The sequence below is a fragment of the Centroberyx affinis genome, unplaced genomic scaffold (assembly GCF_046629955.1).
Source record: "Centroberyx affinis isolate AG114_WGS23_722 - 3 ecotype Tasmania unplaced genomic scaffold, CSIRO-AGI_Caff_v1 ptg001521l_1, whole genome shotgun sequence".
In the NCBI taxonomy this organism is placed as follows: domain Eukaryota; kingdom Metazoa; phylum Chordata; class Actinopteri; order Beryciformes; family Berycidae; genus Centroberyx; species Centroberyx affinis.
In genome coordinates, this window is record NW_027279983.1 from 1 (window position 1) to 19533 (window position 19533).

Consider the following 19533-nt stretch of genomic DNA (forward strand, 5'->3'; position numbering starts at 1 on the left):
TAATAACAACCCGTTTAGAAAAAAAGGCATGGAGTTTCAGTTTTCTCTCAGTTTTCCTGAGATTATGGATGGAAGATTAACTAATTAAAAAGGCAGTGTGTTTGTGGGTAACTGGATATGTGCCTATCCCTACTTGCTACCCAACTCTAGGAATGTACTTCAAACTAACATAATCATCTAGTATGATAATTGGCAGGTGTGGAACATGGTGCACAATACACCTAAGGAATGGACCTGCTTGTGTTATTCCTCTATCATATGGCAGTATAAAGCATTTTATTATTAAGCATTATTCTAAGCAAACTGTGTCACTAAAGGGAAGGGGTGAGAAGTACAATATGAGTGAATGTATGTTTTATCCCCTCTATCACTGGATGCCCACACAGCACTCCTAGTATTCGTCATAGTCTACTCTGTATTCTTATTAATGTAACCACAACCCCAATACAAAAATATATCTAAAGGAAATCAACGGAGTATCTGTCCATCCTGTAGCTTGTCTTCTTTTTTCAATGACATGATTTAATATAACATGATGCTTTTTTTTTTTTAAACACTATTTTCCATCATGTCAAATGGTATCTATGTATCTTTTGCATGGTGGTGGTGGGAGGAGGAGAAAGGGGGGGGGGGGGGGGGGGGGTAGAGTTGATAGATCTGTTGGCGCGTTCTTTTGGAATATACACTGATATGTGGGACCCAGGGGGAATGAGGGGAAAATGCATGGGTGGGTGAGAGGGGGGGGAGATGCGTGCTAGTGGAAGTTTACTTCTTGGCATTCAGGGCTGCCAGGGCGGCATCCACCTCCTCCTCCGGCTGCAGTGGATGCCACTGGGCGATGGGGCGACGGGGGTTGGCCAGCATGTCGGACCAATGCTTCAGCCCGGCCCCCGTGGACTTGCTTCCCACCCAGATCTTCCCGATGGCATCGTTCTTGCCGATCTTGTCGTAATCCAGCACTGTGATCACGGCTTGGATTTTCTAGGAGGATGAGAGTGAGAGAGAGAGAGAGAGAGAGAGAGAGAGAGAGAGAGAGAGAGAGAGAGAGAGAGAGAGAGGGAGGGAGAGAGAGGGAGAGAGAGCGTTTGCAACAAGGCTCAAATTCCCATGAAGATCATCGGCAGATCATAGCAGATTTGCATGAATTAGTCGATGTCTTTACCTGCATTTGCTCAAGAGGAATCTCAAAGCTGAACGACTCGTTGTAGTAAGGATTCAAAGTGTTCTTCTTCACTGTGGTCTTCTTCTTCTTCAGCCTCTTGCCATTCTGCAGCAGGTTAATTTTCACGTAGGGATCTGAAAACAGAATCAAAGCAAAATCATTCAGGGGATGAAGCGTCGCGGCTCATCGTTTGCACATGCATGTTCATGTCGGTTGTAATGCTGCAATACACCAACAGATGGGGCTGACACTGAAGCCAGAGGGGGTGAAGCTGCTGCATGGTGAGTACTGCAGCGTCAGCACGTGAGCAGAGCAGGTCAGACCAAATGGCTGTGCTCACAGGCACGCTGCTTGATACACTGCAGCGTCCTTTTATGCAGCCAAATCTCAGATTACCATCAGCAAAGTGATTAATATTTTTTCCCCCAAAACTGAACACTGAAATAGTGCATAATTCCATACATATAATGAAAATAGTATTTCCAGTGATTTTGTCCTATGAGTTGGTGCCACATGAATCAATGCATAGGAATCCTTGTGGCAGCTGTGTCACATTCAGTTAGCTGATGCTGTCTGATGCTTCACTCAGTGTATATGCTGTGCTTCACTCAGTGTACAGTATATACCTGACAGTCCACCCACGTCCATTTTCTTAAGGTTCTTGGCCTCCAGAATACAGATGGTGAGTTTGCCAGCAGTGGGCACGTAACGCAGAGAGATGCAAATGTCACCCAGCTTCTCCGGCTGTGTGAGGGACGGCAGTGCAGAGAAAGTTAAAGCAGGTCTGAAGCAGAACTTGTGTCCTTTTTCTGATGTGTACAAGACAAGGCCACGCAAACACAAGCTGTATCTTGTTGCATGAAATTATAAATACACCCTCGACATATACAACAGCAGAAAATGTTTTCAAGTACATCTATTTTGTCTTTTCAGAATTTAAAAAAAAGGTGAGACCAGGAGCTAAATAAACTGTAGAATGTGTCTTAATTCTTAAGCTGGGCCTCCCATATACTGTAGGGACCAGGTTGTTTCATGGTTTAAAACCTGTTTTTCATGCTCTTGTGCTGCATAATCCTGATAGCACCGTATTACAGGCTGCATGGCTAAAGAAAAAGTCCTGCAATTGGCTAGAGGACAGGAGGTACGTCCATTCGCCCTTTGTGTCTCATCAGTTAATAGCCACAGTCATCACCTTGTACTTGTCTGATCTGGGTATTTTATCATTGCTCTATGTCATCAGCACACTATGTCATCTGAGTAAATTGTTGAAGTTGCTCTACATGGAAGAAGAGTATTTTTAATATACTTTGTCAGTTTGCTCTCTGATGAAACGTATTTCAGTATTTTAAAACACAGAAATACTGTCTTCATTTTGTTACACATTACATTATGACTAATATTTGCAAAGGTAATTAATGTACTTCAAAATATAGAACACACATTCACAGCAGGTTTTGAGGAATCATCTCTCATGGTAAAAACAGTATAATACACCATATGATTCACTGTATGACTCTTACCTCTTCTTGATCTGCACTGTCCAAGTCTCGCCACTCCTCAATTGGCTTTGCCAGATCAAGGGTGTTCATGGGAAATTTAATCTCCCCGATGACATCATGTTTGGAGAAGCGATCAAAGTCATAGACTGACATTACCAGAGTCTTCCCACCCATCTCTTGGAAAGGAATCTGGAAAACAGCAACCAATCTCATTAACAACATTTGCTCTTAGCAAACAGTATTTTTAGCTTTTAGGTCAGACTCTGTTGAGGCTGTTCAAATTGTGACACGCTATGCACTTAGGGCACACCTCAGACATTGTTTTTAATAGCTTATGGGAGTAAAATTAACTATACAGCAATATTGGTTGTGGCTTTGGCCTGCAGCTCAGAGGCATGAGTCTATCGCCTGCCTTAATAACATGCTGTTTCAGCAAAACTGTCCCTTTGAAATGGTAAAGCCGTTTGATTCCATTCTCATAGAGCTGTGTCAGCAGGCAGGGTGGCCTTCTCCTTTGACCAGAGTCCCTCCCTATCACTTTCTCCGTGGCGGACACCTTCAATGTGTCTGCTGCTTCTTATCATTGGTGGCCAGAAGTGTTATTATTGATTTTAGAAAAAAATGTTTTCAACAACTGTAACGATGCAAACACAGTTGTACTATAGTTGAAGAAAAACAGAAATTGAGACCTTAATCCATGAAAAGTTGTGCTCATAGAAAGGAAATAGTTGCAGGTTGTTGTGCATTACACCATATTTGAGGTGGTGGTAATAAAAAGCAAAGGAGCTGTGATGAAATACAGTTGTAGGCAAGTAGATACAGGAGCAGTGAGAATTTTGAAATTCACCCACAGTCCAGTACCTTGTCTTGCTAGATGCCAGTCAAGACGTTACTACCCCAAGTGCAGGACAATGCATCAAAATCTCATAGTACATTTTTAGCAAGGCAGCAAAAATATTTTGGGGTTTATCTTTGTATTTATAGTTATGTTCATTATTTGCTTTTAAGTTCATAATGCATTTAATGCATTAATACATGAGCATGCTATAAACAGTATAAACCACACAATGTACATATTGCTGAGCTTTCACACTACCCACAAAAGATAAAAGACTGCAAATGGTATTGGGTGGAGATAGAGCGAGTCTACCGAGTACTGGGGTACTTTCCATTATGCTGAGAGAGAGAGAGAGAGAGAGAGAGAGAGAGAGAGAGAGAGAGAGAGGGCGAGAGAGAGACATCTTGTTTTAATAAGTGCAGGGTGACTGTACTGACTATACAGAGTTCCAGTTTACCTTGAAGACAAAAGTCTCATTGAAGACAGGATTGAGCGTTTTCTTGTGAACCTTCGTGTCAAACTTCTTCTTCTTGTCAGGGAGAACGAAGACCTTGACGTAGGGGTCAGAGGTGCCGCCGCTGTCCATGGAGAGCAGGTCTGCTGCTTGCAGGATTCCCACAGTAAGCTAGGGAGGGCAAGAGGTTAAACACAAAGTCAGTCCATGAGCAGCTCAGTATACCTTTTTTTCTTTTCACCATCTCACACCACAAAAAAGGAGAAGCCACTATTCCTGAGGTCGTAATCGATAAAAAGTTTTGGTTATATAACACCTCAGCATTAGAGGAGGAAAACAGAGTAAAGGTGTTTGAAATCCTTCAGTGTGTCCCTGATTCGTGAGCAAAATGATGCTCAACAAAGCAAAACCAGGCCATTATGTGATGCTTATATAAGTGGCAAAGTACTGAAAGTCTTTCCTTCAACTTTGATAGGATTTATTTTGGAAAAAAAAACTAACAGCAAGATGATGTCCTTGGCATTTGGCTCAACTAAAGTAATACAAGAAATAAGTATTCACTCAAAGTTGAATTTGTTTTGGTCAAGTGCATTTCGGGGCGCAATCCTTTTAATCCGACAAAAAATATAGGACTGGATAGGATTCAATGTTGGCTACACAACAAGCTTACCTTGCTTTCCTGGAAGTCGTAATCAATGGAGTACTGAAGCTTCCCAAGCTTTTCCTTCTCCTTCACTTCTTCCTCTTTCTCATCTCCAGTGAGCCCCATCTCAGCGTCATCTTCATCATCATCATCATCCTGTTGTTTCTGGAATGACAGAAGGGGGCGGGCAGCAGAAGAAGGAGTGAGAGGACGCTTCTGAGATGTGGGTGTGCTGCACACCAAGCCTCCGGTCATCAGCAGTCAGGTTAGTCACAGCACCTACCTGCCACTTACCCCCGCTTACCCAGGTGTTACTAGTGCAATCTGTTCATCGATGACCACTGTTGCAACCTGACTTGATTTCACTATTTCTTGGGTGACACCATTTGCTGTTTCCCATGAGCGTTATGTTAAATTCTGCTAACACCAGACAGGGAATTTCCCTTGGACGTCAATATGTTCTAGAAATGTAATTTCAATAAACCCCTTACATTTTTTAATGCAATGACTGGAGAGAGAGAAAGAGAAAGGAAAAACAGAACAGAATGAAAACAGTTAACAGAGTATTTTCAACACAAGTCAGCTCAAGAAGCAGTGCCCTTCATTCGCGAGAGCTCTTCTGCTAAGAGGACTGAGGGGACAGAGCTGTACGAAATACATGCTGATATGATCAGACCTCTGACACAGTGATTCCTGACACTTTCCTTGAATGGCTCTGAAACTTGCTAATACTCCGGGCCAGTATCCTCCGATAACACATGCTGTGGCAACTGATAATGTAAGCTTTGTGACAAGCTAGACAATATTACTGTTTGCTCTTTATCTCCTCCTGACAAGAATCATAATGTCAAATTCTCATTAATCTGTTTACACTGTTATCGTTGATAGGCTGTTGTTGTAACTAGCTGAATTACTGGAGGATTCCACAGTTCCCCAAGTCATTGGATGAATTAACATTCCCTACCAAATACAATATCAAAAGGCTATTTTAATGTGGATTATTGTGACTCTTGATGCTACGCTAGAGCAAAATTCAGCCATTTGCTGAAACTATCTATGAGGTTGTTAGGACTTGATGAAGGAGATGAATCAAGTTCCATACCATAATCAGTCTTGCCTTGCCTTTACATCACACCCAATAACTTTTTCAGTCTTTCATCTTTTTAAAGACAGTCATGACTAATCGAGTGAGAGCAATTTGCTCAGATACGGATATCAAGTAAACTTTCAATCAGTTATGATGCTGGATAATATCTCAGTATGGCCTACTTTCCTATGGCTGTCTTCTTGAAATAACATTGATGTCTTCGTAAGACTGGAGCGGCCAGCTACTCACTGATGAGCTGGAAGAGGAATAGGGCATACATACACACACAAATAATACACACGCAATCACACATTCACACACGCGCATGTGTGCGCACACACACTCCCGCCCACACACACGTGATTGCTTACATGCAGGCTCTCATGCATGCTTAAAAACCCACTCTCTCTCTCACACTAACATTCTCACACATTTGCAACGCACACCATATCCTTATTTGTGGCATTCTCTATCTTTGTTGTGGTAAATGCTTTTCATTCAAGCATGCCAGGCCACACAATGCAGGATTCAAGAAAACACTTTTTTCTGATAGCAAAATGTGCATGAATTACCTTATAATTTCTGAAGATAGATATAGATAAGTTATGCTTTGATGTTTCTAAAAAAGTTGGCAACAAAATTTGGCTTTTTGTCAGGCCTAAAAAGACTGTACATGAAATGTGTGCTGTAAGTGAAATGTACACATCCATGGGAGATCATGCTATATTGGAAATTTCCAGTTTTTCTCAAACTTCCAGTGGGGTTCAAAGACAAAGACATGGTATGTCTGAATGTATGCCCTTTGGTCAACCCCATGGATCAATTTGTGAGCTCATGAGGTGTTACTAAATGAAATCTGTCGTAAAACAGCCAATTGGTTGTAACATAAAGTTTAGATTTACTGAAATTAGGCCTCTGAAGATCAACTGCAGTTGACTGCACCTGTGGGCAAACATTCTGGCCCACCATTTCTCTTCAGTGACACCCAAGTGCTTTAGGGAGAGAGGGAATCATTGGCTATCACCTAAAATGTCAGCAGCATGGGTCATCCAGGAAAGTTACTCTCAAGTCAAGTTGTGGCCATTCAATGGTACCTACTGCAAGGGCATGTTGGTCTTTGTCAAGAGATACAAACAGCTTTATCTGTCATGGAACTCTGAGCATGTTTGCACAAGTGGAGCATAGCTTTAAGTGTGTGAATTTCAGACCAAAGTCAATGCATCTTTTAAGAATAAATGTAACTGTCACTTACATTATGAATTTGACTTAAATTAATTTGGCTTTTAAATTGTGTTGCATGATTACTGTAAAGGCCTATTGTGGTGGAAACATGCTCAAAGCTCTCAATTAGGTAAAGTCTCACCTATTATTTGACAAATATCCAACCTCACCCCTTGCACATGCATGTTAGTGATCTCTAGTGAGTTGCTGAGTGCACTCGTCATTCAAAGGCTCAACCGTAGGATGAGTTTCATGTTCATTTCAAACCATAGACATTTGCACTTTTACAGGTCTTTGCTCTGTTGTTTGGCCAAAATTGCAACCTCTGGATACTCAAGACATGGCAGTTGGTGCGGCATATCAGTTCAGTGGATTTGCGAAGCAGCTTAATCGCTCCCATAGATCCTCAAGCACCCGCAGCACCTAAGCTTGCAAGACTAAGGAAGCCATAGCACTCATTGTCATCATTGCAATCCAATCCCTCCAAGCCCAGCCCACCCCCACCTCTCCCCCCTGCCCTGGTCTGCGCTTACACAGAGCGGCCAGAGAGGGGCGCCGCGTGCTATCAGACCTACCGTAGGCAGAGAAGTCCACCACAGTCAAGATACACGGAGCACACATAAGACACAAAGCAGGAAGGAGGAGAGCAGAGAGAAAGGAAGAGATTGAACTCACAGCAGACACCAAAGAAGGGTAATCACAGCAAATGCAGTCAGCTACACTGTAGGGCGCGGGGAAAATGACACATAGAAAATCCTCCTCATTAGCACAATCATATCTCAGTGCAAGAAGGGCGTTGTATTTTAATGAACTCCACTTTTAGAAACGTTATTGTGGGAAGTCAAATTGCCCCAGATGTACTTCATCAAATCTTCAAATATGTATGTAAAGAGTAACCCCCCATTGTCATTACACTGAGAGTAATTATAGGCCAAAAACAAAGCCACTGTAAAAATTACTAATTTTCATAATTACCCTTAATGACTGGATAAACAATAGTTGGGCTGAATAAATAAGAGTCATGTCATTTTCCACCCAATTCCCAAAGCACAAGAGAGAGAGACAGCAACACTAACATTCATGACAAATACATTAAATAACAACAGAAAACATAGTGGGAATCTTTTGAGAATTCACTGACAGGGTTAGGTAGCCAGCAAAAAGATAAATAGCCTGCAATAATGATCTGTAATCTAACAAATTTCAAACAATGAGCTTTCTTTTCATCTTGTGTAGCAGTGTGATGCATTTCATATACTGAACTAGAGTAAGTAAGTTGAGGACTACTGGTCCAAGTTATCATATGTGTTTCTCCTGATTCTGAATGTCTCCATTTGCATTAGCATTCTATCCAGTTTTGGTATACAAGTAGAAGGTTTTAGGCATCGCTGCTGTTATAAAATAAGGTGAATTCTACAGATTAAACTTGACTCACTAAAGTTAATGTGTAAGGTCAAGTGTGAATCAGGTCCCTCAGCCATGACGCCGCCCCCCATGATGGAACATACCTCTCCCCCTTTCAGGTTCTTCATTCCCATGTCACCCTTCCCCTTCTTGCCCTTCTTGTTCTTCTTCTTCTTGCAGCAGCATTTCTTGATGATGCAGAAGCAGCATGTCAGAATGAGTAAAGCAGCTACCACAGCAATGGCAATGATGGCCCAGGACGGCACTGAGGAAAATATATAGATACATGTACACACTCAAAAGAACAAAGAGACAAATGGTTTGACATTTGACCAACCAATCATTTACCCTAGTGGATGTCATGTCCTGGGCCAAATATATTTAGTAAGAGGTGCTAGGTTAGCAATTAGATTGGGTGAAAATTAGATTTCTCGGCCATTAGGAAGGGCAGCCCCTGATCAATACTGAATAAAGACATCATGAGGCTGTTAATGCCTGCAGGGAAAGAGAAGATCTAATTCCAAAATCATTGTTTAGAGTCACATCAATGAAACGTTGGTTGATCCGGACAGGTTTGGGTTCTGTCTGGTACTCACGTGGGATCTTGTCAATTTCATTCAGGAACTTGTTTTTGATCTCATCGAAGGCATCGTTCTTGTTGACCGGTTCAGTGGAGTTGTCAGAAGAGATTGACGCAACAGGGGCTGGAGTCATAGTCAAGGCACTGGCCCCTGTTGGCTCTGGAGCTACCATGGCCTCTGGTTTCTTCTTGAACAAATTCCACTTCACTGACATTTAGGCTGCACACACAGTCCCTGAAAACACAATGCAGTGTGGTTATCAAGACCGGCAAGGTATCAGATAATGCCCTCACCCACCTGTGAGTATCAATCCATCAGTAGCTTGTTTTACACTTGTACATTTCATACTCCACAATGTCAAAATTCACAAATACCAGAGATAGATAGAATCAATACAGGACTGACTCATTCAGTATTAGCCAATTTGCTTGTATTGGGAGGAATTTGGGGCTAAAAATCAGTACAAAGAGGATAAAAGTATGCCATTTGGTACAAATACCCAAAAGAAAATTTATAAACATTTTATAAGAAGTGCCCTGAAATAATTCAAACGGGGAGTGAATTATTGCAACTATTCAAAATGGCTGCGTAAGTGACAATTAATGCCATAACACTAATAATACACTTGTGCCTTGGGATATCCTAAAACTAAAATATCCTTAATGTTGTATAAATATGTATTTTGCAGAATAGGATGTCCACAAAAAAATCTCATAAATGTCATAACATTAAAATGAAATGTATAAGTCAAGTTCCGAGGTCTGTACTAACTCACTTTACCCAAAACAATCAAAAAAGGGAGACACTTTTGGAGAATTTCCAAAAAGCCACCTGTTACGGTTTGTTAAACTTAATTACCCGAATGGATGGATAAGATTTGGTGCGTTGCATTTTAATAGAGCTACTCTAAGATTAGCACCCAAATCAAACAGGGAACACCGGCATTCAACCCCTGGTCATCTACAGTGAACATTAACTACACTCTCTAAACAATAATAAATGAGGAAATTGGGAATGCTGGCCTAACATACAATTCAAGGGCTGTTGCCTTTCATATTGTACTGGAAACAGATTATTAAGAATGTTTTATATGGATAAGAATCCATAAACAACCTGTGATTGAAGTATGGCACACCAGCTGAAACACTGTTGAATCACCAATTTTGTTGTCACTCTTTTTTATGCTCGCCAGAAGGCTAAGCATCTACATCTGCTGATGTCGCTAAAAGACTGTCATATTTTCAGGGGTCCTTGTCTGTGCTAGTAACCTAATTTTTTTTCTGTTGCGATTTAAAGCAAAAAACACAGGAAATCACAGATCTGCAGCCAGATGGCCGTTGGGTTATGTTTACAAGAAAATCTAATCTAATGTTCTCGCTGTATACAAATATAGTTAATTTAGACACTGATTTGTCTTCAGTTCCATGGATTTAAACTAGAAAAGATGGTAAAAGTAATGATCGGAGTGACAGAGTGAGAGTTGACTCACAGAAAGGCAGGCAGCAAACAAGTTAAAGTCTCTGGCAACAGATGATGTAAGTTCAATCTTAACGTTTCAACTAACCAAAATGTAGTCAGGACTTTTTCCTCTCAGAGTTGCCACTTTGATTCTATTGTGTTAAGTGATCTATCTGGACTCTATTGTCTCTCACAGTCAGCTGAGGTGAAGTCCTGGCTCTGTAGTAGAAGACATTCATCTTTAGTGATTGGCAATGATGTGGTCTAAATAATTTTTTAGTACCAACCTTATTAGACTAAGCATTATGTAAGCTATATGACATTACTTTTGTTTTTACTTATAATGAGGTTCATTTTTTGTATCAACTCTGAAGTTTGACTTTATTTCTCATATTTGTTCATTGGTTTTCAGAAAGAATATTAGTTTGTCCCTCTGTGTATTACTGAAATACGGCTTGAAAAGCTGAAAAGAATGATATATTGGCTTGAGTACTGGCAATGAATACTTAAGGAGATACTCCTTGATGACTGCAGTGTGGCGTTACACTGTAGAATGAAAATGACCAGCTTTTTGATTACAGGCAGCAGTGGAATTAATAATGGAATTAACTTTGCTAAGATATAATCATTCATATCTTTTGAATTATAAATGATAAAAACATGGGTTTGGATTTTTGTTTTTCAAATTAAATCCTCTATCATTAAAGTCACAATGATTGTGATTACTTCATGGTGTACCAGCAGGCCCACATTCAACCAACAATACCATCACATATTTTTGATCAACCCCACCCCTCCACCCTTTCCATTAAATAAAATTGCCTTTCTCTCCCTAAAGGATATTTAATTGATTGACACTTTTGAATGATCCATCCCGGTGTTTTGTCCCACCCAATATCCTGTTTCAACAAGAAACACATCAAATTAAGGAAGCAAGATGCTCTCAAAATGTCTTTTCATTTGAACTAAATGTGTTTTATGACCCTTGAATGAAATAAGCGATATGTACAAACATATTGTTTGTTGGAAATCCTCACTAAGCTTTGTTGAGAATATAACGTTACTGTAGTAGGCCTTGTTAGCAGTTGTAGTAGTGAACTATTATCTGTGATTTGATTTGATTTATTTTTCATTGTTATATTTTCATTTGCCAAGATGTTCACAGCTGGAAAGCATGTGACTAGCGCTAAGCTAGTTTTTACTTGTTGGTATGAACTTGTGATATGAGGACTAAGAGTGTATATGAGTGTAACATGAGTTCACATATTTTAAGGTGGAAAAGGTTTGAATACATTTGTAATGCTTGTAAATCATGGAGTAAATCAGACCTGATGTGTTAACCAGGTTTCTTTCCATCCACAAGTCAAAATTCTAAAGAAAGTAGAAGACAGTTAGAGAGCGCAAACCCCCACCAATGCTTAATAGCTGTCCAACTTGCTATGACACCACGAAAAATTGAATCATTTGTTCCTTGGCCCAAAGCCTATATGTCCACCAAATTTCATGGAAATCCATTCATGAGTTTTTGAGATATAAATAAAATAAACTTACAGTGGCAAAAACATAACCCCTTAGAAATATACCAAAAGTGTAGACATGGTCAGATAATTCCAGATATTTGTATTTTAAAAGCACATTCAAATCACTTCATTTAAACATATAATGAAGTTGTATTTTGTGTTGGCAAATGCTTAAACATTATAAAAAGGTTTTCCTACCCTAGTGAAGGTTGCAGTGGTGTGCAGTAGTGCTAAGCCTATGACCCATTTCTATGGGGGGAGGCAAAGTAACTTGATGCTTTAGTCAATCACACTGTGGACAGAACGTTAGATTACAGGGGTTTTACTTGCTTGTCCCATTCTTAATGCTGACTGACAATGCAGGAAATGCATAAAAATGCAAAACAGCTTTGGAAACTCCAAATTAAAGCTCTTTTGTTATGACTCAGCTGAGGGTTGAATCCTCTGCCTCCTAACATTCAACCCAATTCCACTAAGCAGGTGTTGAATTTATTAGCAAAATGATTGATTTAGACAGTCTACATCTGACTGAATCTGCCCTTTACAGTGATTCCAACACATTCCATATGTTTGAGAAGTAGTTTTGATGATTTTAAGATAAGTTAACTAACAATTTGTATGGGCGATAACCACCTACCACCATGTATCACAAGTTTTGTTGTGTTTGGAAAAAGTCCTGTAGTTGAGCCAGCAGTGTCTGACCAGGATAAGAGTGTGCAACCATAGTAAAACAGAATGAAAGACCACTGCCATTCTCTAGTGGTGTTTCCACAGGCCAAACAATTGTTCAATCAGAGCTCTTATCGGTTCCAGAAATCACACTGTGACAACTGCAGCTGAGAGCAGCCTGGCAACGGAGTGATGAGTGATTGGGCGAGAGCTTGATTCAGAAAGCAGAGAAAGATGACAAACATAACAAGAGGAGACTTCTCTTGTTGATTTTATTAAAGCCATTGTGATATGGACAAACAAAAAGAATTTCTCATTTCTCAAGTGCCAATTCACCACGTCAGTGCCAGAGATCCTTGTCTCTATTTATTGCCACATATAAATTATTCAAATTGAGGCTGACAGCAGGAAGGATAAGCTTATATTATTCAGGGGCCAGGACCAGTTATGCCTCTCAAATAACTTGTGTTGCTGCTATATAGGCCAACATTGCAAACGACCAATTTCTTGCGATAATATACTCAGATGGTCATGGCATTGCATTGCTTTGTCTGTGTTATTGACGAAATTACATTGGATCACATTCTTTTACCATCACACCTTTACAGTGTGTTGCTCACCAAAACAGCAAATTGATGAAAACAGGCTCATGGCATAACTTTCTCTACTCTGTAGCTTCATTAATCATATATTACTGTAGATATTGGGACAACCTTCATCACAGAATATGAAGCACTCAGCAGTCACGACATCCTAGTTTTATAGGCATTTTCCCCTGTTTGTCCCTCACATCAGGCCAAGTCAGGCAAAATTAAATTAACATTCATGGATATGTGGTCGAGCATTTTATCTCTCGCGATCCGAGGCGACAGCGAGGAGGGACCGAGAGGACAGGGAGTTACACTCTTTGTTTTATGATAGCCATTAGTCCTGCTTCATAGCCAGCTCTTACCACTCACTCTTGGCAAATAAATTGTATAAGCTTTTTCCTTTGAAGGAGGCAGCCTTAAACCTTCAGAAATTGCCTCCTAAAATTCAGAGGGACCTGTGTGTGTAAATGCATGATGTGCTCATAGATAGATGGATAGATAGATAGATAGATAGATAGAAAGCACTGCACTTGCACAGAGCTCTTGTTCTGTATGCAATACATATAATACTCCATTACTGAGAACTAGTGGGAGTAATCAGTTTCAGTCTTTGAGCCCCGGCTCCCAGTGTGCATCTCATTTCATTAGTGTTTGAGTCATCAGTATAAGTTAAAACAAAATGGCTCTGCTCCATGGCCCGCAGCAGCCTGGCTATGGGCATGATCTAGCCCTTATCACTAAACACACTGCTCCGAGTTGGATGGGGATCAAGCACTCGCACAACAAACTGGGTATAGCACCCCCACGTATTAACACTGCAGTCGCACTGAAATCAACTGTGGTAAATAAAGGTTAAATGTGTCACTTAAACTCTACCAGCTGAGGCCTGTGAAGATGAGGGCAGATGGCTTGCGGAGGAGTAGTGCTCCCTTTAGATTTTTAAACATATACACTGAAATAGTCGATTTGAGATGAAAATGAATAGAAACTAGGAGAGGTTGTATCTTCTGAGGGAAGGTTGTGTGCTTATTTCATTTTGAAAGGTTTAAAGCTGAATTTACTACAAACATATTCAGTCTTTTCAAATGTATTATACAGCTACTTTTGCTTTTGTAGTGGGAATAAAGCTGAAACCAAATTCTGTGTTTACATTTTGTTGAGATATCTCAGAGTGCCATTCACTATTTTTAAAGTGCATAAAGAAATACACTGAATGTACAAAATATCAGGGGTATCTTCCTGATTTTGTGTTGCAGCCCCCTTTTGCATTTTTGCAAGATATATTCTTGGATAAACAAGCACACCGATTGATTACTACGTCAGATGTTGTCTTCGTCATGATTATCTACTCTAGAGACAAATACCGGTCATTTAGAAATGCCCAAATATGCCTAGAGGCTAAGCAGTCTTAATTAATTACCCTGATCCTGTCAAACAGAAAAAAAGAGTGCACTCTATCTGATCACTCTCTCTCAGATTAAACACACACATTGCAATATCGCAGGTCATGTATGTGATGACCCACTGACCATATAGAGTGACATCCTCCCTGACGACGAGATAGCCCAGCCTGCAGGTTAGCAGGCTGGGCTATCCATATACAGGCTTTGCTGGGTTTAATAAGGGCTTATTAGTACCCAAGACAATTCCAACAGAAAACAACCTTAGGAGAGTGAGCTAAAGTCATGCAGCTGTTTCATTACACAACAACAAGTACCCCGAACAAGAATTAATTAACAAACTACAGCCAGACGGCCAAGTCCTTTGTTTTCCCCTGGCCCTGACAACATGCCTCAATACCAATTCACACAGCTGTCTGCCAGTGGCCAATCTATGTTAGTGTGTGTTTATTTGTGCGTGTGTGCATGCATGTGTGTGTGTTTAAATATAAATGTACATGATTCATTCTGGTTCATATGTAGAAATAAATCCATGGTTAAAACCGTAGAAATACCTTACTACTCACTTTCAAAATGGCCACTTTATATGAACAGAGAATTGGTCATGGGAGCATGTGGCTGCAGCTTGGGGCAATTGTCAGGAGCACTGGGGCGGCAAATTAAGTATTGAATATTAGGCATTGTGAAAAGGTTGCTGTATTCAAAGACATAGCAGGGTGAACTATAGCAGTGGCTGCTTGGTTGTCGCAGGGTCTCTGACAACTAAACATTAACCAGGGTCCTGAGAGATACACAACAATCTGAATAATGTGACCCCAATGTAAGCATTCAACCCCCAATGAGGCCTCTTGCCATCTGTGACATTACGGGTTATGCGTGAATGGGCGGTGTGCTTGGCCTCCAGCTGAACTAGCGTGCATCCTGCGCAGCTCCATTTCCTCTAAATCTCACTAATGTGATTGCTACAGTGAGCTGTGTTGGATTATTTAAAAAAAAGTACCCAATTCAAGAAGTTAGTTACTAGCAAGGATTTTCTTACAAGATGGAATATTAATTTGATAATTTGAGATTTAGGCCACTGCAACCTTTATGCAAAATGGCATTCTTTCACGGCAGGGTGGATTATCTTTTTGTGAAAATTGTGTGTATTTGCTCTGATTTTTGTGTTTGTACTTTAGTGCCGAGCGCCTGTATTCATCCAAATTGCGCTGAGTTATTTTAGGTATGAGTCAAGTCGCATAAGCTATCGAGGAAATTAATTAAAGGGTAATTGTTCGAAGATAGGACACTGCACTTACATTTATGATAAACGCACTTGAAGGGATTGTTCATAGAAACAGAAATAGAATTTTGGCTCAACTAGCATTGAGTCACAGCTGACCAGTGACCTTTCTGGAGTCATTTCAGCTCTAAATGTGTATTTGAACATTAGGAACAACAAGGGGCAGTGTTTGTTTATTAGACACCGATTCAAGACAGTGCATTAGATAGGTTTGATCATGTTTATTGGTGCCTGACTCATGCTGAGATTACAGTATGAGCAGGTTCAGTCCCTCCCTGCTCCTTTAAAGTCAGTCTTATACAGCATGGGATGATTTGTAATGATGTGCTATTGAATTAAAATGGGTAACTTGAGTCTCCATGTGTCTGTACTCAGACAGCTGAGCTGAGATGGTGGTGTTGTTTCAATTAGAGATAATGGGCAGCTTTGTTCCTGAACTCTTGGTACTCTATGGTAATTCACTCCTGCTGAAATGGACTTGGGGCTCCCACAGTCATAACGGTCTCATTTTGGCCAAGTTTTAATAGGATTACAGTGGGGATACTGTGATGGGTGCATTGCTCGTTATTTACCACCGAAGGATGATACTGTGTGGAGCTTGACCTGAGCTGAATCTAAGAGGGATTTATATGTGAAGGCTGATTTCCCCTATCATTCATTAAATGATCTCATGATCGATAAAGCCTTTGGAAAATGCTCTAAATTCCCAACCTCAACTGAATAGTTGCAAAGGTCTATTTACTGAGTTTGTGAGAGTTTGAGACTTTGACTCTACAGCATTACTCCTTAAACATTTTCAACAGTTCATTTAGTTGCATCTTTCTTCTTTCCTTCTATTTTTCCTTTGAACCAAGTAGCATAAAGATACACTGTGAAGCCCTTTATCTCTCCTTTATCACTTGTACGTATAAAGTCTACGTAAAAACCTGCAGTTCAATTGATTTAAACTGTAATCGACAAAAAGATATGTGCTGAGTGTGTGATAGAGACACATTTCTGCAAGGTAGCCTACTGTAGTTGCAAAACAGCCCCAGTTTTGTCATTTCATGATAGAGAGCCAAGAGACTGGAAAAAGCTCTGGCAAATCCATTTAAACACTGCACAGAGCAATACTGGGAGGCAAACAGTGTGACAGAGCCAGATTCTGAAACTACTCCTGACCAAGAGCCTTCTTTTGCCGCACAACAAACATGGAAGGATGCCAAGGATTTCAGTCAGGGTGCTGTAATTTGCCTTACACTAATTAAAGATTTAAATTCAACTAATAAGGCACTGAATTTCTGCATTCAGAAAATTCTGTTCAACCCTCTCTCCTTTTCACCTATTCAAAACACAGATAAGTCCCCTTACTTAAGTCAGGCTGGGAGTTAGACCCCCAAGTAGCTGCAATTAATGGCAGCATCACTGTTCGATAACATATTAATAAAGCCAACAATGTTAAATGCTTATTTGACTGATGCCCATCTTACATTTTTTCCCCAAAACAAATCTTCATGCCTTTTTGCTTATGTGAACTGATAAAATCATTTATCATTTTTCACAGTTAGGTGTACACCTTTTCCTGCATAGTGATTTCCAGGTCAACATACAACATGGTGGATGACATTTACACATTCACTCAGCAACTGATCTTCAACGCTGTCAGCAGAACTGATTAAGCAGCCCTCCAGGACAGGACATTTACTGAGGAGTCAAACCCTTGAGTACAGCCTCCGAATGCTTAAAATGCAAACACACACACACACACACACACACACCTACACACACACACACACACACACACACACACGACAAGCATCCACAAGAGAAGACTATGACCAGTAAACACATCACTCAAAGATGTCAGCAGAGCAATAATTCCCATATGTCAAAAAAATGCAAGAGCATCAGGAAATCAGAAAAGTGCAAGTATGACTGGAGCTGAGGGCGCGGACCGAGATAAGGATGTCAAAAGGAGGGCTTCACAGATTATCTCATTGAAGAGAATTAGAGAAAAGCCTCTCGCCCATACATCCCATTGTGCGCTGACCCAAAGGGCCGTCCCAAGAGGCTCATTTACAAACCTGCGTGTGTAGATAAAACAATGGTTATTTTCACCTGCAGCTGAATGTGACTCAGCTATTATCTGGAGGGATCCTTGAAAAGGAGGTGGGAGGTGCTACTGTTTGAATGCTGAGCGAGGAGCTGCAGGGATCATTTACAGCCAGTTGCTATACATCCTCCCTCTCCCCCTCAGCACAACCCCTTTCCCTGTCCCCTGATAGGTCGATTAATCATTCTGTCACAGAGATAGTGACCCAATCTGCATGTAAGCCTGTGTGGAAAAAAATGTGAAAGAGGAGAGGGCGTCTGCGGCAATGCAGATAGGCCACATATACTGAGATGCTAGCCTCTTGTTTTAAAATGGAAAACTGACAAAAATATGTAGCTGCTATGTAGGGACTGTGAGACGGAGATTGCAAAAGAATATCTGATCTCAAGTTAGGAAATTATCTGTTTTGATTGCCTCAGTCTAATTGGATATGTGTAACTTTCTGCAAGTCAAATGTTAGTGTACAACCACACAAAATGAAAAGACTGTCATGTAACATTGTAACTGTTACACACAACATCTGCAGTATGATGAAACAAACTGAAAATCCTTTTGCAGACTCTCAACAGCAGTCTTTCCCTGCTGCACATTTTGCTCTATCTGACCATCCCCAAATCCTCTCCTCCAAGATGAGACTGAGGGAAGGAAAAAAAAACAGCCAGTAGCAAGGCTCACAACAAAAACTGGCATGTTTTTTCTCCCTCCTCTAAAGATTAAAGAGTGGTGAAAATGCCCCGTCAGCACAGCAGGAAGCCGTGACTGGTGACAGCGTCTGCTCGTTTAACACTGCCACTCTCTGCCACTGTCTGCCAACAACACACCAACACATGGGCTGGGGCCAGGACTGGGCAGACTCCGCTCTCACCTGGAGTGAGAAGCTGACAGCAGCTGAGCAGTCACAATGTTAGCGCGTTGTGCTTATGTGTCAGAGGGAAAGACTCATTCTCAGAGTCCAACATAGTTGGTTTTGTGATCTTTACAATGATTTCACCCATGGAACACTTCCAAATATAAGCGGAGATAAAAAAACTCGAAATACCTCAGCATGAGATACACAAAATTTCTGACTATGAGAGAGCGCTCCAGTGGCTCATCAGGAAGTAGGAACAGATGGGTGATGTGGGTGCAAGGGGCACACCCACTCAAGCAATACACTGTAGTGGATATTCTAGGACAGGATACAGGCTGCACAGTTAGAATGAGCCTCTTTTCTTTCTCTTTTTCTTTGAACAGTTCCAGCATTCGGTCACCAGCTGCCGTCTTGGGGAGGGAGCTGACGGAAAAAATAAGACTGGTGAACTTCAAAGCATCCTCTTATTTCTCTGGTTCTGTGTGAGAGACTGAGAGAATATTTCTCAGTGTGAGAGCCACTGGGAGCGGCAGCCTGAGGTATGGACTTAATGAGCCTGCCGAATGTTTTAGAGCCTGCCGATAAAGAACCTTTGGAGCGTTCTCAGTATCAAATAGTATTCTGCACTCTGCATATATGTGAAGTAAACATGGAGAATCTCACCAGGAAGCAAATTAATGAAAGTGGTATGTGCTGTTGGCTGGTGGCACACTCTGTAATCTCATGAAATATACAATCTAGCTGTATGCATCAACCGTAAACATCCAGCTGTACTATATGATT

At 40.8% G+C, this 19533-nt stretch overlaps 1 protein-coding gene across 1 annotated transcript in view; it reads right to left on the reverse strand.

Annotated features, from left to right (window-relative positions):
• Positions 1-765: 765 nt before the first annotated feature.
• Positions 766-19533, reverse strand: part of LOC139650610 (synaptotagmin-2-like) — a 65197-nt gene continuing 46429 nt past the window's right edge. The window contains exons 4-11 of the mRNA XM_071527327.1: positions 8905-9123; positions 8413-8573; positions 4624-4761; positions 3957-4124; positions 2683-2850; positions 1789-1906; positions 1163-1296; positions 766-981 (exon numbers count right to left, since the gene is read on the reverse strand). Coding sequence (XP_071383428.1) covers positions 766-981; positions 1163-1296; positions 1789-1906; positions 2683-2850; positions 3957-4124; positions 4624-4761; positions 8413-8573; positions 8905-9103 — 1302 coding nt within the window. The 5' untranslated portion in view covers positions 9104-9123. The remainder of the gene's footprint in view (positions 982-1162; positions 1297-1788; positions 1907-2682; positions 2851-3956; positions 4125-4623; positions 4762-8412; positions 8574-8904; positions 9124-19533) is intronic.